This window comes from Geotrypetes seraphini, chromosome 1 (assembly GCF_902459505.1).
Source record: "Geotrypetes seraphini chromosome 1, aGeoSer1.1, whole genome shotgun sequence".
Classification (NCBI taxonomy): Eukaryota; Metazoa; Chordata; class Amphibia; order Gymnophiona; family Dermophiidae; genus Geotrypetes; species Geotrypetes seraphini.
The window spans coordinates 462,826,089-462,852,344 of NC_047084.1; the positions used below are offsets into that span (position 1 = coordinate 462,826,089).

Sequence of the window (26,256 nt, forward strand, 5' to 3'; positions counted from 1 at the left end):
GATGAAACCAGAGACAACAAAAGGTAGAAAATAATTTTATTTCTATTTTGTGATTAGAATATATCAGATTTGAAATATATATCCTGCTAGAGATGATGTTAGCTGGTGGGGACTGCAAAGCCCAGACAGTACTTCTTTAGCTTCCAGCTGGCTTAGGGTTCTCTCTGACCAGGGGGCAGTTGCCCTAGTTGCACTCCTCTAACACTAGTCCTGTCGTGTGACTGTGGTATTCTGTTAGCATGATATTTCTGTGTAGCATCTAATATAATAAAACGCCGCGCATGCACACTCCCATCTGCATATTCCGTTTTCCGTGCGCTGTAGGGCACCGCAGGTAGGAGTGCGCATGCGCATGAAGCTCTCTTCCCTCCCCCCCCCCCCCCGAGGTGGATGTTGGCCGCAGCGGCTGTCGGTGGCCCGAGGCGGATGTCGGCAGTTGCAGGCCGCAGTGGCTGAGCCGGACGGCATTTAAAAATAAAACAGGCAAGTTTTTAAAGTCCTGAAAAGCCGTCGGCCGTGAAGTATGCAGGCGGCATACTTCACGGCCGATGGCTTTTCAAGCCCCCCCCCCCGCACCGCCGCTGATGTACCTTTTAAAACCCTCCACCACCCCCCAGCTTTGTGGTTAAGGTATGGCTTCTTTGGCAGCTGCAGCGTTTAAAATTCGCTGCTATTGCCGGCTTCAGGCCTTCCTCTCTGGCGGGTCCTGCCTATTTCATGTTTTCATGAAGACAGGACCCGCCAGAGAGGAAGACCTGAAGCCGGCAACAGCAATTAATTATAAATGCTGCTGCTGCTTCTGCCCGATGAAGTTGAAGGAGGAAAGGGAGCAGAGGGGGAGAGAATGGTAGGGCATGGAGGTAAGGAGGAAGAAAAATGCTGCACAGGGAAGTGGGGTGGGAGGGAAATGCTGCAGCACAGGGAAATGGAGGGGCAGAAAAAGGAAGGGAGGCGTACTGCTGGGCAGGGGGAGCAGAAAAAGGGGTTGATGGACAGGGGAAGAGGTGCTGATGGGGGGAGGGGCAGAAAAATGAAGGGAGGCCTACTGCTGGACAGGGGGAGCAGGAAAGAGGTGATGATGGACAGGGGGGAGGTAAAAAAAAAAAGGAGAAGGGCTGCTGCTGGATAAGGTGAGCAGTGATGGGGTGGTGGAGGACACAGGGGAGGTAAAAGGAAGGGAGAATGGACAGGGGGAGCAGGCAAGGGGTAGTGGTGGACAGCCAAGGAAAAAAAGAAAGACAGAAATACAGAAAGCGGCTAAGGAGAGAGAAAAAAAAAAATAAAGACAGACACACACATATATTCTAGCACCCATTAATGTAACGGGCTATAAGATTAGTTCTGTAATAATTTGGCTTATTCAGTTTTCTTGATAGTAGAGGAGATATATGTGAAGAGGACAGGGGTTTTGTTGATCCTTGCTCTGTATTATTTGTATTTATAAAATGACAATTGTACAGAATATTATTTCTTTTTATACTTTAATAAAATACATTCAATATAAAATCATAACTGAGGCTTGTGCAGATGGGATCAGATGGTTTGCGGGGACCGAGCTTGTGGAGATGGGGCGAAAATGGGTTTTTAAAATTTCAGTTCTAGTAGTTTTCCGGTCCACAAAATAATTCTTTTATTTTCACCGGTCCATAGGTGTAAAAAGGTTGAACACTGATCTAATGTACCTGGGGTAGAGAATGACATGGGGAAAAATTTGTCCCCATCCCCGTGACCACAGTCCTTGTCCCCGTGACCATTGTCCCTGCCCCATCAAAACAAGCCTCAGTACTGCAATATTTAGCATATTCCTTCCTTATAAATCAAATTTCTGGCTGCTGAACTAGAGAAAGATATTCAGCTGGCAGGGCTTTGTTTATAAATCTTTTATAAACACAATTAATATACTACTTTATCCTAAAGCAAAATAAATAGAAATTTTTTTTTCTACTTTAGTTGTCTGGTTTCTGCTTCTCTCATCTTCTCATTCAATTCCTTCCATCCCCTGTCTGTCTTCTCTCTGCGTCTTCCATTTGCTCTGTTACTGTGCATCTCTCTTCACCCCGCCCCCCAAATTGGTCAGGCACCCATCTTCCCTCCGCTCCCCCTAGTCTGGCATCTCTGTCTTCTTCTCTTCCAGCGGCCCCCCTCCCTCCTACCTACCTACCCACTTTAGTCCCACCCATGCCATTAGAAACATAGAACATGATGGCAGAAAAGGGCCGATGGCCCATCAAGTCTGCCCACTCAAGAACCCTCCCTCCAACTAGTATGCCTGCTCAAGGACCCTTCTTCCCTGGAGTATCTATCGATTGAGCATAACTCCGTAGTACTCCCACGTGTTTGTCCCATCGACTCTTGAAGTCGAGCACAATACTGCCCTCGACCACCTGCTGGGGAAGATCATTCCATCGATCAATCACCCGTTCAGTGAAGAAGTATTTCCTGGTGTCACCATGAAATCTTCCTCCCTTAAGTTGTAGTGGATGCCCTCTTGTCGCCGTGGGACCCTTTAGAAAAAAGATTTCCTCCTCCACTTTGATGTGGCCCATGATGTATTTAAATGTTTCTATCATGTCCCCCCTTTGCATTCTTCAAGAGAATATAAGCACAGTTTGATCAGACGTTCTTCATATGGGATGCCTTTAAGTCCTGAGACCATCTTAGTGGCCATTCTCTGTATCGACTCCACTCTTTTCACATCTTTTTGATAATGTGGTCTCCAAAATTGGAGATAGTACTCCAGGTGAGGTCTCACCATGGATCTGTATAACGGCAGTATTACTTCCGGTTTCCTGCTGATAAAGCTCCTTCTGATGCAATCCAGCATTTGTCTGGCCTTCGCTGAAGCTTTCTCCACCTGATTAGCAGCTTTCATATCATCCTGGATGAGAACTCCCAAGTCCCTTTCTGCAGTAGTTCTTGTTAAGTTTTCGGCGTTTAAGGTGTATGTTTTGCGTGGATTTCCACTCCCAAGGTGCATCCAGTGGCGTACCAAGGGGAGGGGCGGTCCGCCCCGGGTGCCAGCCCTGAGGGGGTGCTCCCGGCCTTGCCGTTCATTCCCCCTCCACCCCCGAAGGACCGCTCCCCCCACTGACCTTCCTGCACCAGCAGCAGGATCGCGACGTCAGTGATCCCTGAGCTGCTTGGTCGCTGCTTCCTGCGCCGCGGTCCCGCCCCTCCTCTGACGTCAGAGGAGGAGCGGGACTGTGGCGCAGGAAGCAGCGCCTAAACAGCGCAGGGATTGCTGATGTCGCGATTCTGCTGCAGCTGCTTCATAGGTGGTGCAGGAAGGCCAGTGGGGCGAGCGGTCCTTCAGGGGGGGGGGGATTGAACGGCAAGGTCGGGAGCATAGGTAGTGCTGCTTCATAGGTGGTGCGGGGAGGCCAGGGGGGCGAGCGGTCCTTCGGGGTGGGGCGGGCAGGCAGGCAGGCCTTCAAGGGGGGACAGGCCCTCAAGGGGGGGGGGAACAGGCAGGCCTTCAAGGGGGGGGACAGGCCTTCGGGGGGGGTGTGCAGACCTTCAAGGGGGGGACAGGCAGGCAGGCAGGCAGGCAGGCCGGCCTTCAAGGGGGGGGGACAGGCCTACAAGGGGGTGGGACAGGCCTTCAAGGGGGGTGCAGCCTTCGGGGGGGTGCAGACCTTCAAGGGGGTGCAGGCCTTCAAAGGGGGGGACAGGCCTTCAGGGAGTGCAGGCCTTCGGGGGGTGCAGACCTTCAAGGGGGTGCAGGCCTTCAAGGGGGGACAGGCCTTCAAGGGGGGACAGGCAGGCAGGCCTTCAAGGGGGGGGACAGGCCTACAAGGGGGTGGAACAGGCCTTCAAGGGGGGTGCAGCCTTCAGGGGGGTGCAGGCCTTCGGGGGGGTGCAGACCTTCAAGGGGGTGCAGGCCTTCAAAGGGGGGGACAGGCCTTCAGGGGGTGCAGGCCTTCGGGGGGGGTGCAGGCCTTCAGGGGGTGCAGACCTTCAAGGGGGTGCAGGCCTTCAAGGGGGGACAGGCCTTCAAGGGGGGGACAGGCAGGCAGGCCTTCAAGGGGGGGGCAGGCCTACAAGGGGGTGGGACAGGCCTACAAGGGGGGTGCAGGCCTTCAAGGGGGGACAGGCAGACCTTTAAGGGGGGACAGGCCTTTGGGGGGAACCCTGGTTTAGAAGTACACGGAGGGAAGGGGGTGTTCAAAGAGACGTGCATATGCCAAACTTTGGGGGGGAGGAAGAAATAATGGGTCTGAAAATAGAGGAGAGGGAGAGAGATGATGGACCATGGGATTTAGGGAGGGAAGGAACAGAAAGGGAGAGAAATTGGACACGGGATGGTGTGGAGGAGGGATAGAGATACTGGATAGGAGGGTAATTGAGAAAAGAAAGGGAGAGATGGTGGACTCTGGGGTGGTGGGGAAGGAGGGAGAGATGCTGGATGAAAGGGTAGTTAAGAAAAGGTGGATCTGTGGAGGGAGATGAAAAAAAGGAAATATACCAGACTTCCTGGGGAGGGAAGGGAAATGGAAAGGGAGGATAGAGTTGGCAGATGGATGGTTAGCATGCAGAAAGAAGAAAGAAGGAGACCCTGGCAAGCAAGTTATCAGAAGAAAACCAGAGCCTTGGACCAACAAGATTTGAAATATAACCAGACAACAAAAGGTAGAAAAATTAATTTTATTTTCTGTTTTGTGATTATAATATGTCAAATTTGAAATGTGTATCCTGCCAGAGCTGGTGTTGGACTGCAAACGTGAGCTAGGATTTAACAGAGAGAGGAAAAGTCCTTTTTGTTTCTTTATTTTATTTACACCACAGCGCCAGTGTGGTTAGGAGAAGCCAAAGGGGGTGAAAAAGCTGTAAAACCCACCAGGAGTTTTCAAAAAAATCACCCAACTGGGCAGGAAAATCGAATTGAAAAACCAATTCAATAGGCTGAATCGAATCAAAATTTTTTTTCCTGAATCTGGCAGCATTAGTTTGCGCTACTGTCTTAGACTTTAGGACCTGGGATTGGAGAGAGATGGCATCCTCAGTACTTTATAATGCAAGTGAAACGAGGATTTGGTCAGACTTTTGAAGGGTCTGCAGAAAAAAAATATTGTATAGGCCGGGGACATGAGACAGCAGGAAATGGGAACTTTTCTTCCTTCTATTTTTGTGAATGGAAAGGCTGAGGATGTCAGAGAGTTCAGTTAAAATATGTGCTTTATAAGAAAATATAATAATGTGTTTTATAAAGTTTATAGCATTGCTGGCCTACCCAGTGAGGTGTTCCTAGTGGTGATAGTGGCAGCGTGTCAATGTGTTGAGAGGAAGAGGTGATCTGGGAAATTCTGCTGAGCAAACTCCGGGCCCATTTCCACCCCCCAGTTAGTCCACTCCACTCAACTGGTTCACACACTGAGTGGGTCTTTGGGTGTTGTTTTGGATCTCTTCCAGTGGTTTATCAGTATCTCCTGGTCCAAGGAAGGAAACTTTGTTATCCTTAGCATTGACCTACAGAATATGTTTGTAACAGCGCTGCTTGTGTGGCATTAGGCTATGTAGTGATCGAAATAAAAAAACAGACCTTTGCACATTTTTGCACTATATGGTGGGTGTATGAGGAGATTCACATTTCCTGCACAGCTAAGTCCATGTGAAGTTACCTTGTGCTGTATTTGACATCTAGCAAGGTCTCTGTTTGAAAGGAAAGATCTAAACTTAAAAATGAAGTTGCCAGAAGTTATGGTAAAAGCAGATAGTGTAGCTGGTTTTAAGAAAGATTTGGACAAATTCCTGGAGGAAAAGTCCATAATCTGTTATTAAGACATGGGGGAAGTGTCTGCTTGCCCTGGATCGGTAGCATGGAATGTTGCTACTCTTTGGGTTTTGACCAGGTATTAGTGTCCTGGATTGGCTACCATGAGAATGGGCTACTGGGCATGATGGACCATTGGTCTGACCCAGTTAGGCTATTCTTATGTTATGTTCTCATCTGTAGGGGCCTTTGTTTTCACTTCTTATTTTAATGTATTTTTTTTCTGGGAACTTATCAGTGTTTTTTATAATGGAAACAAAAGTGGAAGAGAATTAATGTGTGTGGGATGAGGGGGTAACTAATTTCTTCAGCTAAATAATTCAATCCACTTCAAACAGACATAGGAGAACTCACGCACCATTCACACACCCTCCAACCAAAAACGTCAAAAGAAAAAACTGTTCAACAACCTCCTAGCCATTCGAGCTGCAACACTCGACCCCCAACTCTACAACCAATTGACATCGACCACAGACTGCAAAACCTTCAAAAAGAAATAAAAACCCTTCTATTCAAAAAACACATAAAACCGAACTAACACAATCAGAACTGTCCCAAGCATCACCTGCAACTACTCCATATGTACTTCTGATGTCATGACAATTAAGACATAATTTATGTTATGTTATGTTTGGAATATAAGAAAATTTTCACTGCCTGTTTCTATTCTGACCATTTATTCCGTTTCATGGTCATTACAAAAAATATTTTTTTACATGGGGAGGGGGTGTGTGTCAAAAAATGATGGGCCCCGGGTGCCACATACCCTAGGTACGCCACTGGGTGCATCACTTTACATTCCTCTAATATGCCTCCTTGAGATTTAAATTAACTACTGATCAACATCATAGATATTCGTCTAGATTAGAATATAAGTTTTGAAAATAATGAAAGAGTTTGACAAGAAAAATGTCTTATCTGCCACTTTCTGGGACCAGTGGAGGTCATATGTCCTCTTTTTTTAATCTTCACAAATATGGTAACCCTATCCCATCCGTCTCCGTTCACTTTGGATCCATCCCTGTGCTACTAATTGGTGGCAGAGAGGGAAGTGCCTGGGGGTGGTGGTACCTGGCATCACCATGCCATGAGCCCCCCCCTACTTTTCCTCATCACTTGCGTGCCCCCCTTGAAATGTTCACCGGTGCAAGCAGCATCTTCCACTGCCTGCTTGCGCTGGCCTCTGTCCCTTCTGATGTCACCTTCTGGTCCTTTGACTAGGACGTGACATCAGAAGGGAGCCAAGACTGTCGCGATCAGGAGGTGAAATATGCTGCTCGTTCCAGCAAACATTTCAAGATGTGCATGGGTAGGGTTACCAGATTTTCCTTCGGAAAAATCCAGACCCATGGCCCTGCCCACAGGTCCACCCAGTTCTGCCTATTTCCAGCCCTGTTCCGCCCTCCAGCTCCACCCCCAGATGGCATCTGCATATGCGCGGACATGATGCAATGATGTCAAGCGCATGTGATGTCATCTCATCCCTTCCCGAAACTTTTCAAAACCTGGATGGACCCTTGGACCTGTCCTCAAAAGGAGGACAGGTCCAGGAAATACGGACCTTGGATAACCCTATACATGGGAGAGTTGGAGAGGTGCCAGCGCCCCCACCAAGACTGCCCAGGGCTCTCTGCACCACCTCCCTTACTACACCACTGGTACTAATGACTTTTGTTACCAACATCACATCTTCATGCACACCTCTAGATTAAAAGAAAAGCACAGAGAGTGAACCCTTTATTATACCCAATGCTGACATAGTGTAGGTTTCACTCTGGGACAGCCCTGTAAAAAATTACTAACTTAGTTTCTGATTGGCACTTCAGTTATGAGCAAGAACCGAACATATCAGAGCCTCTTGTTTTACTGAACAATTATGGTGGGTAGGTAAAACAGGCATAGCACCTGTATCCCCCCCCCCCTTCCCGGCGCGCGCACAACACCTTTAGCTTTACTTCATACCAACCCAGCCCGGTACGTGCACACGGTTTCCTGCACCCTCACAGCATCGATTAACCCCCCACTTTCTCCCGATTCGATTAACATCCATAGCCCCGCCCCGGTTGTATGCGCGAGCTGGGCGGCCTCCCAGATCTTTCCCGCGCACAGCTCTAGTAGCTTCGCTTCAGCGCTTCTTCTGTTTGAGCGAGTTGGAGCTGGTGGTGAGGACGACCCTTGTGTAGCCGTGGTGTACGCGAAGTCAATGGAAGGTTTGCGCCGGGGTAGATGGATTCGCTACTGAAGGGCTGTCATAGGGCCATGTGACAAAAAAACAAATACCCCAACCCGAAGGGGCTTTGCTGTAGTTGCTGCTGCAGCTTCTCTACCTATTTGACAGTTATAGAGAGATAAGCAGCGGACAGGAGAGATCAAAGGACTCGCAGAAAAGTGTTGGGGAAAGAAAAAGCTAAGTGTTTTGTAATTAGAACTAGTTCAGGGCCGATGTTGAGACCTAGGGCAGAAGTTTGGGAGGGAACCCGGAGTCTCAGTAAGGTTTTTTTCCCTTTCTGTTTCAGATAGGCATTGGGGAGGGGAGGGGAGTGGGAGGCGGTACGTGTGGAAGGCAATTGCTCTGTTTGTACTCCCTGCTCGGTGCTACCATGTCATTTAGTTAATTGATAGATTTTCTATAACACCTTTGAAGAAGCTAAGTAGTACATTATTACCAAAACCAGGGGTATAGTGGCGTACCTAGCACGTTTCAGGGGAAGAGTTATATACTAGTACCTAGGGTATGTGACACTCGGGGTTGATCATTTTTTAACCCCCGCCCCCCCCATATAAAAATATATATTTTTAGTTATTTATAACCCATCCACCCCAGAGAGCTCAGAACTTATTTAAGTTTAACATTCATAGTGTTACAATATATTATTACATAGAGTTTCACCTCTTCAACCCCTTGCTGGCACTGTGGTATAAACAAAAAAGACTTTTCCTCTCTCATAGGTACTAGCTCACGCTCGCTGTCTAACACCAACTCTGGCAGGATACACATTTCAAATCTGACATATTGTAATCACAAAATAGAAAATAAAATTATTTTTTTTACGTTTTATTGTCTGGTCATTTTATTATTCAAATCATGGTCCCAGGCTCTGTTTTCTGTTTGTCTTCTATTAACTCGCTTACCAGGGTCTCCTGCCCATTTGACATTTTCTTCTTTCTTGGTGCTCACCATCCATCTCTGTATCTTCCCTTCCACTGCCATATCCAACATTATCCCAGAACAAGCAGGCAGCCTATTCTCACAAGTGGGTGATATCATCCACGGAGCCCAGATGCGGACAGCCTCGCAAGCAGACTTGCTTGTAGAAAACTTCAGAAGTTTTGAGTCTGCTGCATTGTGCATGCACGAGTGCCTTCCCGCACAGCACAGGGCGTGTCTCCTCAGTTCTCAGTTTTCCGCAGAGCCGAGAAGTCCATCTTTGATGCTCTGCGCTGAACTTAGTTTGCTTCGTGCCTTCTCTTCACCGCGGTTCGTGTTTTATTTTCTTTATTACTGGATCACTGTGCTTTTCATTTCTGTTAAAAAAAAAGAAAAGTTTTATTTTTTTATCAACTAACTGGTGGGGCTTGCCACACACCCGCAGCCTGCGGGCTTTGACTTTGCGGTGGCTATCTTCCCTCCTATGTCCCGGACAGTCACGGGCTTCAAGAAGTGTAGCCAATGCCAGCTTGTGATCTCCCTCACTGACCCACACCACTGGTGTCTTCAGTGCCTGGGGCATGACCATTGCCCAGAGTCGTGTGTTCGCTGTGCTACCCTTCAACCTCGAGCCCTCAGACGTCGTCAGGTTCAAGTGGAGAAGATTTTCAGGATGGACTCTTCTGCTACACCCTCGACTTCCGACTCTGTCAACCGTGTTGTGGGGTATCCTCCTGCCTCCACAACTCCGACCTCGAGTCTCATCAGACCTTCCTCGTTTGGATTGCCTTTGACCTCAAATAAATCTGCCAAGCTTTCTCCTGAGCTTCCTTCAGGTCAGATATCTAAGCAGATGGTTCCGGCGGTGATCCTCAAGATATCCAAGCATCACTCCAAGTCGAAATCTGCCACCTCAGAGCCTTAAGCCTCAGCAAGTGGTCCAGTTTAAGACTCAGATCCACAATTGCAGGCTACTATCCAGACCATTTTGGAGTGGGAATTTGTTCAGTTACTGAGCAAATACAGTCCTGCCTCGACTCTGCTTCCTGCAGTCCAGCCTGGGCACTCAGCAGTCTCGCAAGAGGTCGAGTCCTTGCCTGTGCCTCGAGCTGAATCTACACACTCTATGCAAGGAGTAGAGTCTTTGCGAGTGTCTCGACTGGAATCCTCACACTCCATAGAAGGAGCCGAGTCTTTGGGAGTGCTTCAATATTCCTTGATCCAAACCACTGAGTCTATGGGGTTTCGATCTACAGCTTCCAGCCCTATACCCTCTCCAAAGGCATTGCCCGTTTCGAGGCACAGGGTGAAGTCTCCTCGACCTCGCATGAGACCTGCTTCCAGGCAGCATTTTCGTCACCGTTCGATGCCCTCATCGAGGTGCAGATCTTCCTACCTCGATCGAGAACACCAATCTCAGAACCCGAGGACTCGGCTGATTCCAATGTCTTGTCCCAGTCTGTCTATTCTCTGGGATACCAATACTCCAGAGAGGCCTCACCTTTGTTCTCCACTCGAGGCGCCTCGAGGTCATTGAGTCCCTCTCGAGGCCATGCTCTGGCAGATCAATTGTCCTTTTCCTCCTTCCTCTGTCAGATGGCTGAGGACCTGGATATTAAATTGGATGCTGGATCGAAGTACTCTAAGAAGTATTTAGAGGAAATGAGTATGCCTCGACCTCATGCAGAGTCTCTCAAACTTCCTCTTAACAGGCTTTTATCTCAGACTTTCAAATGAAACTTGGAGACTCCTTATGCTATGCCTGCTGTTCCAGGCAAGTTGGAATCGAGGTATAGAACGCTACATAGCAAGGGCTTTGAGAATTCCCGACTATCTCATCAATTCCTTCTTGTGGAATCTTTATTGAAGAGGAGTCATCCTTCCAGGATCTATGCTACCGTACCTCCTGGTAGAGAGGGCAGGACCATGGACAAGTTTAGCCGTCGTCTATATCAAAATTCAATGATGATCTTCAGAGTTTTAAATTATAATTTTATCTTTACTACTTATTTCAAGTATTTTATTGATATACTCCCTGTTTTTCTCTAAAGATCTTGGTCAACACAGGCTTTTAGAGTTTCAGCAAGTCATTGCCACCCTGGCACAACTCAGGTTGCATCTTCTTCAGTCATCTTATGATGCCTTTGAACTTTCTTCGCGGGTCACTGCATTCTCGGTAGCGACACGCTGTCTGGCCTAGCTTCGCACCATCGATATGGATCCCAATCTTCAGGATCGTCTGGCTAATATTCCTTGTGAGGGCAATGACTTCTTTGATGAATCCATAGAGGTGGCCACCAAGAAATTGTCAGAGCATGAGAAATCTTTTGCTTTCATCGTCAGACCAAAGCCTAAGCCAGCTCCTGCAAAGCCTTCTCGACCTTTTCCTTCCTATCAGAGGCGTTATCCTCCGAGGGCAGCTCCTTACACTCGAGCACCCCCAAGAAACCACAACAGCAGAAGTAACAGAAACCTCAGCCTTCTGCTACAAACAAGGCTTCTCAGCCTTTTTGACTGTCTCATACAGAACATAACCTCCAATGTTCTACCTCTGTCCTCCCCTCTCCCCATAGGTGGTCGTCTCCATCATTTTTACCATTCATGAGAGACCATTACATCTGACCTCTGGGTGCTGTCAATAATCAGGGAAGGATACTCTCTTCATTTCGCTCAGATTCCACAAGAGCTTCCTCCAAGAGAGTATCCTTCCAATCCATCCCAGACTGCCCTTCTTCAGGAAGCTCAAGTTCTGCTTCGTCTCCATGCCAACGAGGAAGTTCCCTTGGAGCAGGGGTTTTTACTCCTGTTACTTCCTAGTTCTGAAGAAGACGGGCGATCTGTGGCCCATTCTGGATCTCAGGGCCCTCAACAAATTTTTGATAAAAGAAAAATTTTGCATGTTGTCCCTGGCATCCTTTTATCCCATTCTAGATCAGAATGATTGGTTATGTTCTCTAGACTTAAAGGAGGCTTACACTCATATTCCCATTCATCCAGCCTCCCATCAGTACCTCAGATTTCGGGAGGGGAATCTGCATTTTCAATATAGAGTGCTACCCTTCAACCTGGCATCATCTCCCAGAGTGTTCACCAAGTGCTTAGTGGTGGTAGCAGCAGCTCTAAGGAACCATGGTCTTCAGGTGTTCCCCTACCTGGACGACTGACTAATCAAAGATTCAACATCTCAGGGGGTTATTGTAGCAACCCAACGGACTATGTGGTTCCTACAAAGCTTGGGATTTGAAATCAACTTTCCCAAATCCCACCTTCAGCCCTCTCAGAATCTACAGTTCATTGGAGCTGTTCTGGACACTATCCAACTCAGCATTTCTTCCTCAGCAACGTCTGGATGCTCTCCTTCAGCTCTGCCACAAAGTGTCTTCCTTTTCTTCACTCTCAGACACATGAGGGCCATTGGTCCAGCACGGATCGTCAGTGTCATATCAATCTTTTAGAACTCAGAGCGATCTTCAGTGTTCTCAAAGCTTTTCAGCATCTTCTTCACGACCAGGTAGTCCTTATTGGATGGACAACCAAGTCGCTATGTACTATGTCAACAAGCAGGGAGGAACAGGATCTCTCCCTCTTTACCAAGAAGCTCTGAAGGTTTGGAATTGGGCAATACTTCACAACACCTTCCTCAAAGCTGTCTACATTCAAGGGGAGAAAAACTGTCTGGCGGACAAGTTGAATCGTCTTCTGCAACCTCATGAATGGACACTCAATTCTTCGCCTTTTCATCACATTTTTTCTCAGTGGGGAACTCCTCAGATAGATCTCTTTGCATCTCCCCACAACCACAAACTGCCTCAGTTCTGCTCCAGGATATACTCTCCTCATCGCCTCAAGGCAGATACTTTTCTGCTGTAATGGATGAATCTCTTCCTGTATGCATTCCCTCCATTCCCTCTCATTCTCAAGACTCTTGTCAAGTTCAAGACCGATCATACCACCATGATTCTCATAGCTCCTCGGTGGCCCTGGTAACCTTGGTACTCCCTTCTACTTCAACTCAGCAGCAGGGACCCATACCTTCTACCAGTTTTTCCATCTCTGCTCACACAGAGTCAAGGATCTCTACTTCATCCCAACCTGCGGTTTCTACACTTGGCAGCTTGGTACCTCTCAACAAAACTCCTCTTCAGTTTTCTCAACCTGTTCAAGACTTTCTAGAGGCTTCCAGAAAGCCTGCCACTAGGCAATGCTACCACCCAAAATTTTCCACATGGTGCATCTCTCATAACAAGGAGCCTCGAGATACCTCCTAGGCCTCTGTCTTGGATTATCTTTTGCACTTGTCTACCTCTGGCCTAAAGTCTACATCCATTCGAGTCCATCTCAGTGCAATTGCTGCTTTTCATCAGCCTATTGAAGGGAAACCCCTCTCTGCTCATCCAGTGGTTTCCAGATTCATGAAAGGCCTTTTCAATGTCAAACGTCCTCTCAAACCTCCTCCAGTGGTTTGAGATCTCAATGTTGTTCTTTCTCAATTGATGAAGCCTCCATTTGAACCAATGTCTACGGCTCATCTGATATCTCACTTGGAAAGTGGTGTTTCTCATTGCCCTAACTTCTGCTAGAAGAGTCAGTGAGCTGCAAGCTTTAGTTGCTGATCCACCTTTCACTGTGTTCTATCATGACAAGATGGTCTTTCGTACTCATCCTAAATTTCTACCTAAAGTGGTTTCAGAATTTCATCTCAGCCAATCCATTGTATTTCCAGTGTTTTTTCCAAGACCTCATTCTCATCCTGGAGAATCAGCTCTTCATACTCTGGACTGTAAGCGTGCTTTGGCCTTCTACTTGGAATGCACCAAACCACACAGATCTGCTCCTCAACTTTTTGTCTCCTTCGATCCAAACCAGTTAGGACATCCAATCTCTAAGCGTACCATCTCTAACTGGATGGCTGCTTGTATCTCTTTCTGATATGCCCAGGCTGGATTACAACTTCAGAGTCAAGTCACAGCCCATACAGTCAGACCACTGGAAGTTTCAGTGGCGCTTTCCTTAGATCTACACCTATTCAGGAAATTTGCAAAGCTGCTACCTGGTCCTCGGTTCATACATTCACCTCTCACTATTGTCTGGATGTTTTCTCCAAATGGAATGGCCATTTTGGCCAGAGAGTATTACAAAATTTATTCTCCTAAATTGCTAACACTCCCACCATCCCATTCTGGTTAGCTTGGAGGTCACCCATATGTGAGAATAGGCTGCCTGCTTGTCCTGGGATAAAGCACAGTTACTTACCATAACAGGTGTTATCCGGGGCCAGCAGGCAGATATTCTCACATCCCTCCCACCTCCCCAGGTTGGCTTCTTAGCTTGCTTTCCAAACTCAGATACAGTGAGCTTATGTTGGGTGGGAAGGCACTCACGCATGAGTGGTGTGGGCAGTCGTAAAGTTTCTTAAAACTTAAAGTGCCAGTTCTTACTGTCCGTACCGGGTTCCGTGAATGACATCACCCACATGTGAGAATATCTGCTTGTTGTCCCCGGATAACACCTGGTAAGTAACTGTGCTTTTTTCAGAGTGAGCTCCACTCAACCAGTTCCTTTAGGGCCCATACCAGGACATTGTTTATTTATAAGTTGTCTATGTGGAACAATGTTCAGGTGAATTTAACCTTGTATCTGCAACATATTATTTGCAATACTGTACAGGTTTTAAAAATTATTGCTTGTAATAAAATGTTGTATACTATTATTTTTGCAGCAAAACGTGAAAGCTCACTGCAGGTGGAACAGTTATTGAAGCTTGTGAAAAAATTACAAGAAGGTATAAAAAAGATTCTTTAAGTGACTGATAGCCAAATCTAATTAATAAATATATATATATTAGCGTACCAAAACCTAAGCCTACTAGCAGGTACATCAGCAGCAGTATAGTACAATAGAGGGAAATCTCTTCTGCTCCTTAGGCAGATGGGGATTAAGAATACTGCAAGAGGAGAGAGAATCTCAGCTACTGCTCAATGACACCTACTGGCTGGATTTAGGATGAACGCACATTGCAGCTCTCTCAAAAACCCAATCTAAGGACACTCACTACAATAACTGGTGTGGGAGTCTGGGTGAGAAAATAAGAGAAAACTCTTGTCATTCTAAAGGAAAGCTTGTGGCATTGTAGTCCAAGGAACCTCCCCTCAATCCCAGAGTTATTTTGATATAAATATTTCATATTTACAGAGTGCAAATGGTGTACACAGCACTGTACAAAATAACAATGACTGTTCAGTGTCACAGTGAGTAGTAAAATTGAAGAATTGACCCAAAGTCTGCAGAACTGGGCTGAAAACACCACATAGAGAGCAGCAATTAGTGGGATGTTATGTGACTTTGTGTTTTGACATTTGGGGCTCCTTTTACAAAGGCGCGCTAGTGGTTTAACATGTGTAATACCGCATGCTAAACCGCCGGACACGCTAGCCGCTACCACCTCCTTTTAAGCAGGTAGTAGTTTTTGGCCAGCGTGGGGGTTAGCACATGTTGTCTTGTTAAAATGTTTATTTTATTTTTATTTTTCCTCTAACTCTACTTTTCACTTCTCTATTACCCTCCAGGTACTTTAGTTAGATTGTGAGCCTTCGGGACAGTAAGGGAATTTTTCAAGTACCTTTCTTATTTCTAATCTTAATGTATATTTTCTGTAAACCGCTTAGAACCTAACGGATGTAGCGGTATATAAGAAATAAATTACATTACATTACATGATGAAAAGTTGCGCGCGTTAACCCCGCTAGCATGCCTTTGTAAAAGGAGCCTTTAGCTCAGAATTGAGATTGGTCCTAAATACAATACAATATCATGTCTTATATACCACAATTTTCTGCAAGGAATCAATGTTTACATTAAGATTTGGATCAAGTTCTTAAATTACATTGTTAGTATGCTCATTAGTTTAGTAGGAGAGAAGAGGATTCAAAGAGAAGAGGTATATCTTTAGTTGTTTTTTTTAATTTGAGGTAGTTGATAGGTTGTCTTAGTGTATTGGCAGTTTTAGAGTTGATTGTCCCTGGTTACTATCTGGAGAAGTATCTAGAAGGTTTTAAGAGTTGGAATTGAAACTTTTTCCAGGAAAGTAATTACGTATTACTGAGTGAGTAGGGCCAGAATGAATTGTCATTTGTACCATCTATTGATAAATGTCCCACTGGGTAGGCAAAAGGTTGTGAAGAATTTTGGAGTGTTGATTTGATAAGGATTTATCTATGAATGATCAGATTATGGTAGTGGTTTATAATTGCTTAGACAGTAGTGTTCTTTTAGGACCACCAGGACATTGTAACAGTAATAGATGCATTTATTATCTCTAAGATAGATTATGGAATATAGTCAATATTGTGATTTGCCTAAATATTAAGTGAGGAGATTGCAGCTAGTGTAAACTACAATGGTAAATCTGTTGTTGCATAAGAAATCAGTGGATTATGATGCTTCAGTTTATGACAGTGAAGTTTCAAATTCAATTTAAAGTTCTCTGATTTATGAATCCTTGTTCTTGGATAGTCCTTTAAAATTGTATGATTTACTTTACTTATATGAACTCTTGAGAAGGCTGAAATCTTCTGAGCAGTTTTAACTCTAGGTGCCTGGGAATGTTATATTGTAGTGTACCTGTCTGCATGCTTTGCAGTTTGAAGATAATGATCTCCACAGTTTAGGACCATACTAGTATAGTTATGATTTAAGAAGCATTATCTGAATTGATTAGGTAGGGAATGGTATGAATGGTAGGGGTTGATTGGGGTTATGGAAGAATGAGTGAGTTGAGTGTAGCTACTTGTGAGCACAGGCCCATTCACTTTGGGTTTATACCCACCAAGTAGTTGTTCATCTCTGATATGGTGAGAAGAACTCCCTAAGCCCCTCCAGCTGAAGGCTCCTGGCATCTCTCCCTCCCATCATCCACAGATATTCTGGTGCATCTCAACTGCCCTCTCCCTCTCATACCTTTTAAAGCCTTCAGTTCTTTGCTGGCAACAAGCAGAGGCTCATCTAGCCCAGTAGCTCATCCTCACCATGGCCAATCCAGGTCACTAGTACCTGGCAAAAAACCAAATAGTAGCAACATTCCATGCCACTGATCTAGGGCAAGCAGTGGCTTCCCCCATGTCTATCTCAAAAACAGACTATGGATTTTTTCCTTCCGGAAATTGTCCAAACCTTTCTTAAAACCAGCTACGTTAACCGCTCTTACCACAAACTCTGGAAATACTTGTCAAAGCTTAACAATTCTCAGTGAAAAAATATTTCCTCTTTTTAGTTTTAAAAGTGTTTCCCTGTAACTTCATTGAGTGTCCCCCTTTGTCTTTGCAGGTTTTAGTGAAAAATCAATCCGCTTGTACCTGTTCTACACCACTCAGGATTTTGTAGACTTCAATCATATCTCCCCTCAGCAGTCTCTTTTCCAAGCTGAAGAGCTCTAACCTTTTAGTCTTTCCTCATACAAGAGGAGTTCCATCCCCTTTATCATTTTGATCGCTCTTCTTTGAACCTTTCTAATTCTGCGATATCTTTCTTGAGATAAGGCAACCAGAATTGAATGCAGTACTCCAGGTGAGGTCACACCATGGAGCAATACCTGCATTATAACATTTTTAGTCTTGTTAAACATAATTCCTATCATCTTGTTTGATTTTTTTTGGCTGCCACTGCATTGTATTGTCTATAATGACACCCAGATCTTTTTCTTAGGTGCTAACCCCCACGTTGGACCCTAGCATCTAGTAACTATGATTTGAGTTATTCTTCCTAATGTGCATCACTTTGCATTTGTCCATATTAAATTTCATCTGCCGTTTAAACGCCCAGTCTCTCAATTTCCTAAGGTCTGCCTGCAATTTTTCACAATATGCAAGTTTCAAGTTTATTTAAAATTTCTTATACTGCTTAATCAAACCTTCTAGGCTGTGTACAATATTGTTAAATCCGTCTATTAACTAAAATACAGTTTATAAACACACAACACTAGGGCAAATACTAACTTTAAAAGACTAATAAACTAAAAAAAAAATGTTTACAAACAGAGACAAGAGGGAAAGAAGGGCTACAACTACAATATGTAAAGAAAAAGAAAACATGTAAGGGAAAAAACAAAAGGTAGGGGAGCAGGTATAAAGAATCCTTCTAGGTACTAGCTCGTCCACGTTTCAAAACATCAACAACTTTGAACAGTCAGTATCATTTGCAAATTTAATCACCTCGCTTGTTGTTCCAATTTCAAAATAATTGATAAATAAGTTAAATAGCACCGGTCCCAGTACAGATCCCTGCAGCACTCCACTATTTACTCTCCTCCATTGAGAAAAATGGCCATTTAACCCTATCCTCTGTTTTCTACCCGATAACCAATCCCTAATCCAAAACTTTGCCTCCTATTCCATGACTAATTTTCTCAGGAGCTGAGGAACTTTGTCAAAAGCTTTCTGTAAATCTAGAATTCAGTATTTGTTCAGCATATGGCCAATCAGGGACTTCCTGAGGCTCAGCCCTAAGGAAGTCCCTGATTGGCTCAGGTACCTCAGGCCCCTCCCATGGGGCAAAAAAGATAGTGAATCAATCACTGTTTTAAAATCGGCCAGGAATCGGCCAACAGCAATTGAATCACTATCTTTAGTGAATCTGAGCTTAAGTGCTTTGAAAATGATCCTCCTTTATCTACATGTTTATTCACACCTTCAAAGAAGTCCAGCAAATTGGTGAGGCAAGATCTCCCTCGGCTGAACCCATGCTGACTCTGTCCTATTAAATCATGTTTATCTACGTGTTCCACAATTTTATTTTTCAAAATTGTTTCTACTATTTTGCTGAGCATTGAAGTCAAGCTTACCGGTCTGTAATTTCCCAGATCTCCTCTTCCCTCTGATGTGGTCCTGCCTATGCAGAAACAGGAATTTATGACAGAGGGAAGGCTTGGGGCTGGCACAAGTAGCAGGTACGAGTTCCTGCTCGCTGCTAGAAAAGAACTGAAGACTTTAAAAAGTACAAAGAGACAGGGGGCTGGAGAGTTGAAAGATGCCTGATTGCCTGAGGGAAAGAGGGGACGGAGAGATAGTAGTCGGGGTGGAGTTCATGTTCCCACCCACTTTGGGTTTAGGCCCATCAAAACATTGGATGTCTGGCTATGCCACTACCTTCACTAACTATAGAACAAGAGATCACAAATGAGAAATAGAAAGATGAAGACTACAAGTGAACTGGGAACCCTAAGAAATTAAACTTAGCAATTACTGCAATATTGGAAAAATAAAATCAGAAATGCAACTCCTTTTGTAATGAACATAATACAAAGACATTGGTTATGTACATATCCCAAAGCTAACATATTCCAAGTAATAAGTTTAAAATAAAACACTTTTTTGTACTTTTTTGTCTACATATTTTATTTTCCCATCATGTTTGTTCCAGTTTCTCTCTTCTGCTTTTCTGTTTGTCTTCTGCTATTCTCCTTTGTCCTGTCTCTTCCATTCCCTCACTACACTTTTCTCTGACACATTGATCTTTCCCCTTCAGCTCTTTTCTCCAGTTTTATTTTATTTTCTGCCACTCTGATCACTCAAATTTCACCTTCTTTCACACCTTCTCCTTTTTACTTTTTCAGCTACCTATGAATTTTTCATCTCCTTCACTCATGCCTTAGTGCTCACATTTCCTGTCTCATTCCTTCCCCAGCCTCCTATTCCCTTTCACATTTCATCTATGCCCCAATACCACATTTCTATTCTCTGTATTCACTATCCTCCCTTATCTCCCTCCCACTCCCTTGATCTCTCCCACATTGTTCCACCATTTCTAGTAATTCCCCTGTGCTCACCCTTGCAGCCTGACATCTCCCTATCTCTTTCCCTCCACCTCCAGCATTTTTCTGACCCATCTGTTCCCTTGTACCACCCCCATGGTCCATCTACCTCCTGTTGTTCCCTCTCTTCTCATCTCCTCTTGTCCAATATCTCTCTCTCGCTCTCTGTTCCTTCCCACCATTCCACTGTCTACCATTTCTCTCCCTCCCTCAAGTCTTCCTCCATTTCATTGTTCCTCATCTCTCTTTCTCTTTCTGTCTCCTTCCCTTCTTCTCCACCCCAGGGTCCAACATATCTTCCACTCTCTTCCTTCCCTCTCTCCCTTCTGTTCTTGGGCCATCATTTCTTACTTTAGTTTCCTTTCCCCATCCCTGGTCCAGCATTTTCCCCTTTCCAGCCCCCTCTGTGTCTACCTTAAAAGAGTACCAGGGGCCCAATGTCTCCTTTTCTCTTCACCCTGTCTGACATCTCCCTCCATTCCTAGGCTACTTTACAAGGCGTTTCTTTACAGTGCATACTGGTGCAGCAACAATTCTGATCAACACAGACAGCCTACCTCTGATCTTTCCCTTTGCCCCATTCTACCCCCTCTGATGCAACTTCCTGTTTCTGTCTAGGTGGAACACGGCAGAGGGAAAGGTTAGAGGTTGTCACAGACAGCCTATCAAGATTGCTGTAGCACCAGTAAGCTCTGTAAAGATAGATTGGGGAGGGAAGGAGATGTCAGATAGAGTTGGGGAGACAAAAAGGAGATGCTGGACCATAGGAGCCTCCTAGAGCCATGGGTCCCAGGATGGCCGCCTTGTTTCCCTCCCCCCCCCACTTAATGTTGGTTCTGAATGGGAGTGAGGCAAGGGAAGGGGAATATCATGTCTCTAAGGTTGTATTTGTAATACTCTTTAAGCTATTTGGTGAGACATAACATCAAGTTTTTGGAAAACTAAAAAAAAAATTACTAGCTCAGTGCTGTGAATAAATTGTTTGAGACTTTTGCTAATTCAGCAATATCATTTTGATAGCTACTATGTATCCTCTGTATTCTGTGTACTTTTCTGCATGATTGTAGCTGTATGAATACAGCCATGTCTCCTTTATACAGCAGGAGAACTAGAACCTAAAATAGAAGATCTGATAGCCAAGATTAAAAAGTTGCAAGAAGGTAAGGAAGAAAAACATCTTTCAGCTCTTATTTCATATGCTGTTAGACATACATACTGTGCAGAGTCATTTCATTTTTCCTTCTTATGTGTAACTCTTTTGTGTACCAAAAATTTACTTGCTAAACAAGTTAGCTATCTGAACTGAGGAGACGCACGCCTACGTCGGACGGGAAGGCACTCGCGCATGCGTAGTGTGGGCAGTCACAAACTTTCTAAAGTTTTTAAAGTGCATGTACACTTGAAAGCTGTCTGCATTGGGGCTTCGTGGATGACGTCACCTATATGTGAGAATATCTGCCTGTCCCTGGATAATACCCGTTATGGTAAGTAACTGTGCTTTATGTCCATACCTTGATAATAGTTTCCAGTAGATAGGTGAGACATTCTAGACTCCTGCCCTGTCCTTCCTGCGTTTGCCTAGTGTCTCATTCTGCTTATGCTTCTCCAAGTTTGATTCTTGGATGCCAGTTAGCCCTTTGGAGCCTTGAAGAATTCTGTATATATGCTCAAAGTGGATGCAGGGGCACTTCCTGTCCTCCTTTTATGATTTATTGGCTGTTTGTTTTTCTAACATTTCCTTTTTGAGCAGAAAAGTTGATTCTTGGGAATGTTCCCATTGGTGACCCTACTGTTGTTGGAGCTTTTTGTGCTTGGGTACTAACTACAGGTGGCAGTAGAGCTCTCAGTGAAGTTCAGGAGTGTCAGAGAAAAAAATCCAGAGTGGATTCCTTCTGCAGATGGCTCACGGCTATTGGGAAATAACCCACTTGTCTAGAATGTTTCACTTACCTACTGGAAATATTATCATCAAGGTAAGAACATAATCTCTTTATACAGGGGGCATATTTTATTTATTTAAAAAATTTATCAACCACCTATTCCTAAGTGCCATTACAAAAGTAACATACATAAAATAAACAAACAAGACTTATACAAATATCTTAAATTACAAATGAATGGTTACATCTTAAAACCAAGATTTCATAGATCCTCACAGTACCATTCATCTTAAAACCAGCATTAAACAACATATCTTTTATTGAAATGCTTCTAGAAATAATGCAGTTTTAAGTATTTTTTAAACTTCTGAATATCAGATAGAGCCCTCAGTGGTCCAGTTAATTTGTTCCACAGTGTTACTCCCATGATGGAAATTGCAGAACTTCTTGTATTCTTATAATGCATTTTTGAGAAGTCCGTCAATGACAAACGTATTGCACCTTCAGAACGCAAGGTTCTGAGCGGTCGATAGAGTGCCATGGTTTGTGACTGAAACCAAGGAATTCCATGGTAAATGACTTTGAATACCAACATTAAGGTTTTGAAAATAATACTTGATCGCACAGGTAACCACTGCAGTTTCTTCAACCACGGTGTTATGTGGTCAAATTTCTTTAACCCCACAAATTAACCTTGCAGCTGCATTTTGGATAATTTGTAATGCTTTACACTGTACTGTTGGAACCCCTAAATAAAGGGCATTACAATAGTCCAACTTTGATAAGACTGTCGTCTGAACCACAATCCGGAAATCATGTATTGACATCATCGATTTTAGGCGACATAACAATTGCAGCTGGAAAAAGGTAGATTTAACTACAGACAAAATCTGGTCCTTCATGCTAAGCGTTGAGTTCAGCCAGACTCCTAGAATTTTCAGCTTTCATTGTATCAGTAAAATCTGGTCACTAACCTTAATCTCTTTTGACCATTGTGGATCATCTTTCCTCCCAATCAACATAACCTCTGATTATCCCAGGACAAGCAGGCAGGTATTCTCACTAGTGGGTGATGTCATCCGACAGAGCCCCGATACGGACATCTTGCAAGCATGTCTTGCTTGAAGAAACTCAGAAGTTTCGAGATGCCCGCACCGCGCATGCGCCAGTGCCTTCCCGCCCGATGTACCGGGCGTGTCTCCTCAGTTCTTTTCTTTCCGCGGAGCTGAGAAGTTTCACTTCATTCTGTGCTGACTGAATTTCAGTAAATTTGCCTTCTTTCTTCCGCGTTTTTGATTTATTTCATTTATTTCAATTTTACTTATATTTCTAAAAAAAAAAAAAAAAAAAGTTAAAATTATTTCTTCCGGCGGTTCGGCCGGGCCGGCCTCGTGGCTTAGGCCGAGCGCCTTCGACCTAGCGGCGACGATTTTCCGGCCTATGTCCCGGCCTATCACCGGTTTTAAAAAGTGCAGCAAGTGCCAGCGTGCGATTTCGTTGACGGACCCGCATCGACGCTGTCTTCAGTGTCTTGGTCCAGAACACGTTCCGAAATCGTGCCGGCCTTGTTCCACGCTCACTGCGCGCTTGTTCAAACGGCGCTGCTTACTCTGGGAGTCGATGTTTAAGATGGAGTCTGCCAAAGAGCCGTCTGCTTCAACTTCAGCTGAGGTTTCGCCGGTTCATTCGAAACCTGCATCGACAACTCCTGCATCTGGTATTGTGAAGCCGGCATCGTTCACTCCGGCTTCTGCTTCCAGTTCGACATCGGTGCCTGTCCCCGTCTCCTCGGCTCAGGTACCGCCTTCCACTGTCCCTCCGGTGGTCATCAAAGTGCCTAAAGCTAGCAAGCAGAAGCACTTGGCCACTAAGGAGCGTGAAGACCGTGCTGGAGGACCCCCTTTCGGTGCGGATCCCTCCATATCGGCTTCGCTGCGATCCCTGCTAGAAGCTCAGTTTGTCGAGCTTATGCAGTCTATGGGACCCCGGCTTATCGCCTCCATTCAGGGTGACCTCCCGGTCCTGGTCCCGGGGGCGGACCGCCCCCTCCCCCTCCTCCTCATCGTTCGATCTCTCTGCTCGACGAGGAGGATCAGCGGAGGGCGGCGGGAGCCTCCAGGCGGGCCTCATTTAGTGATATGCCGCCTTTGGAGCCCATCACGCCTCCTAGACATCAGAGTACTATATCAGCCCCTGATAATCGGAGTCCTGGGCATACTGCATCGCAGGAAGAGTTCTTCCGCACTCCATACCAGACCTGGGTGGCACTGCTTGAGTCCGCATCCTTACCACCTCTCCGATCCACTGCATCGAGTCCCATCCATTCCTTGGAGGCTTCCGGGGATCGTGCGATGCACAGAAGATCTCGTTCCCCATCCCGACACCGTGAGGGGCATCGATCTCGCCATTCCTCTCGACACTCCTCTCGTCATTCGGAGGTGTCACCGCAAAAGAAGATCCAGCGTATGGGATACTCCTCGTCGGATTTATCCCCGCCAGAGGGACCGGAGTATGAGGAACCATCTACCTCCTATTCTCCTTGCCGCTCCCATCTCTCTCTGGACCCAGAGGCTTCCACTTCTTCTAGTCCGTCTCGCCGGCCGGCGCTGGCGGACCAACTGTCTTTTTCATCCTTTCTCCGACAAATGGCGGATGACTTGGATGTAACTTTGGACACTGGTTCTCGATATTCTAAGGAGTATCTGGACACCATGCATTTGCCTCATCCTCCGGCGGAGACGCTTCGGCTTCCTCTGCATAAACTGCTTGACCAGACTTTCATGTGTTGTTTTGAGACACCGTATTCCATCCCTGCAGTTCCCAGTAAGTTGGATGCTCGATACCGCATCGTCCATCACAAAGGGTTTGAGGGGGCGCAACTTTCTCATCAGTCTCTTCTGGTCGAGTCCTCCCTCAAGCGATCTCATCCCTCCCAGGTCTACGCCTCTGTTCCACCGGGCCGTGAAGGGAGGACGATGGACAAGTTTGGTAGACGTATCTACCAGAACTCGATGATGGCGACTCGAGTGCTCAACTACAATTTTTTCTTCTCTTCATATTTGGACTTCTTCTTGCCGGTGCTCCGCAAGTTCATCCCTTTCATCGATGCTCAGGCTCGATTCGATTTTGAAGAGGTGGTGGCGACCCTTTCCCAGTTACGCCTGCAGCTGATGCAATCCTCCTACGATGCCTTCGAGCTCTCGGCACGTGCTGCGGCCTGTTCGGTCGCCATGCGTCGCCTGGAATGGCTTCGTACCATTGATATGGATCCGAACCTCCAAGACAGACTTGCAAATGTGCCTTGTGCGGGAGCGGATCTGTTCGATGAGTCTATCGAGACTGTTACTAAAAAGCTTTCGGACCATGAGAAGTCCTTCCAGTCTATCCTGCGACCTAAGCCGAAGCCTCAGCAGTCTCGTCCCTCTAGACCGCCTCTGATCTACCAGCGGCGTTATCAGCCGAGGCAGACTCCTCCTGCGAGACAGCCTGCGAAGAGACAGCCTCCCCAGAAGACTCAGCAGAAGCCTCAGATGCCGTCTGCACCCAAGGCTACTCAGCCTTTTTGACTCTCTTCCAGGGAGCATAACCAACGTCGTTCTGTCTCCCCCCGTTTTTCCCATTGGGGGTCGTCTCCATCATTTTTATCATCGATGGGAGACCATAACCTCGGACCTCTGGGTCCTTGCCATCGTAAGAGAAGGATACTCTCTTCATTTCCAACGGGTCCCCCTGGACCACCCGCCAAGAGAGTATCTTTCCAACTTGACGCAGACCGCTCTTCTCCTCCAGGAGGCTCAGGCCTTGCTTCGGCTTCGGGCCGTCGAGCCGGTTCCTCTCGATCAACAAAACCGGGGGTTTTACTCCCGGTACTTTCTAGTCCCGAAGAAGACGGGCGATCTGCGTCCCATTTTGGACCTTCGAGTCCTCAACAAGTTTTTAGTCAAGGAGCGGTTCCGCATGCTGACCCTTGCTTCTCTCTATCCCCTCCTTGAGCAGAACGATTGGTTATGCTCTCTGGACCTCAAGGAGGCCTACACTCACATCCCTATTCATCCGGCCTCCCGCAAGTTTCTCAGATTTCGGGTGGGACATCTACATCTGCAGTATCGAGTGCTTCCATTCGGCCTTTCCTCGTCTCCCAGAGTCTTCACGAAGTGTCTGGTGGTGGCGGCCGCTGCACTCCGGAACATGGGTCTTCAGGTGTTTCCATACCTCGACGACTGGCTCATCAAGGCACCGTCGGCTCCAGGGGTCGTTTCGGCGATCTTGACTACAATTTGTTTCCTGCAGAGTTTGGGCTTCGAGATCAACTTCCCCAAGTCTCATCTTCAGCCCACCCAGTCTCTTCCCTTTATCGGGGCTGTTCTGGATACCATTCAACTTCGAGCATTCCTTCCTCCTCAACGCATGGATGCTCTCCTTCTACTCTGCCAGTCGGTGTCTTCTCGCCCGTCCATCTCAGCGAGACACATGATGGTCCTCTTGGGCCACATGGCATCTACAGTTCATGTGACACCTTTTGCCAGACTACATCTCAGAATCCCTCAATGGACCCTGGCATCTCAGTGGACTCAGGTGTCCGACCCGTTGTCCCGTCACATTGTAGTCACTCCTGCTCTACGGCAGTCTCTTCTCTGGTGGATGACCTCTTCGA

General features: G+C 46.0%; 1 protein-coding gene across 3 annotated transcripts in view; it reads left to right on the forward strand.

Moving 5' to 3' along the window:
- Positions 1–7,845: 7,845 nt before the first annotated feature.
- LOC117349688 (synaptonemal complex central element protein 1-like) overlaps positions 7,846–26,256 on the forward strand; it is a 160,075-nt gene continuing 141,664 nt past the window's right edge. The window contains exons 1-3 of one of the 3 annotated variants that reach the window (XM_033923291.1): positions 7,846–7,980; positions 14,638–14,700; positions 20,823–20,882. In XM_033923291.1, coding sequence (XP_033779182.1) covers positions 7,974–7,980; positions 14,638–14,700; positions 20,823–20,882 — 130 coding nt within the window. In that variant the 5' untranslated portion in view covers positions 7,846–7,973. Of the gene's footprint in view, positions 7,993–14,637; positions 14,701–20,822; positions 20,883–26,256 lie in introns of all 3 variants that reach the window. The other 2 variants (XM_033923298.1, XM_033923283.1) reach the window with 2 other exon arrangements.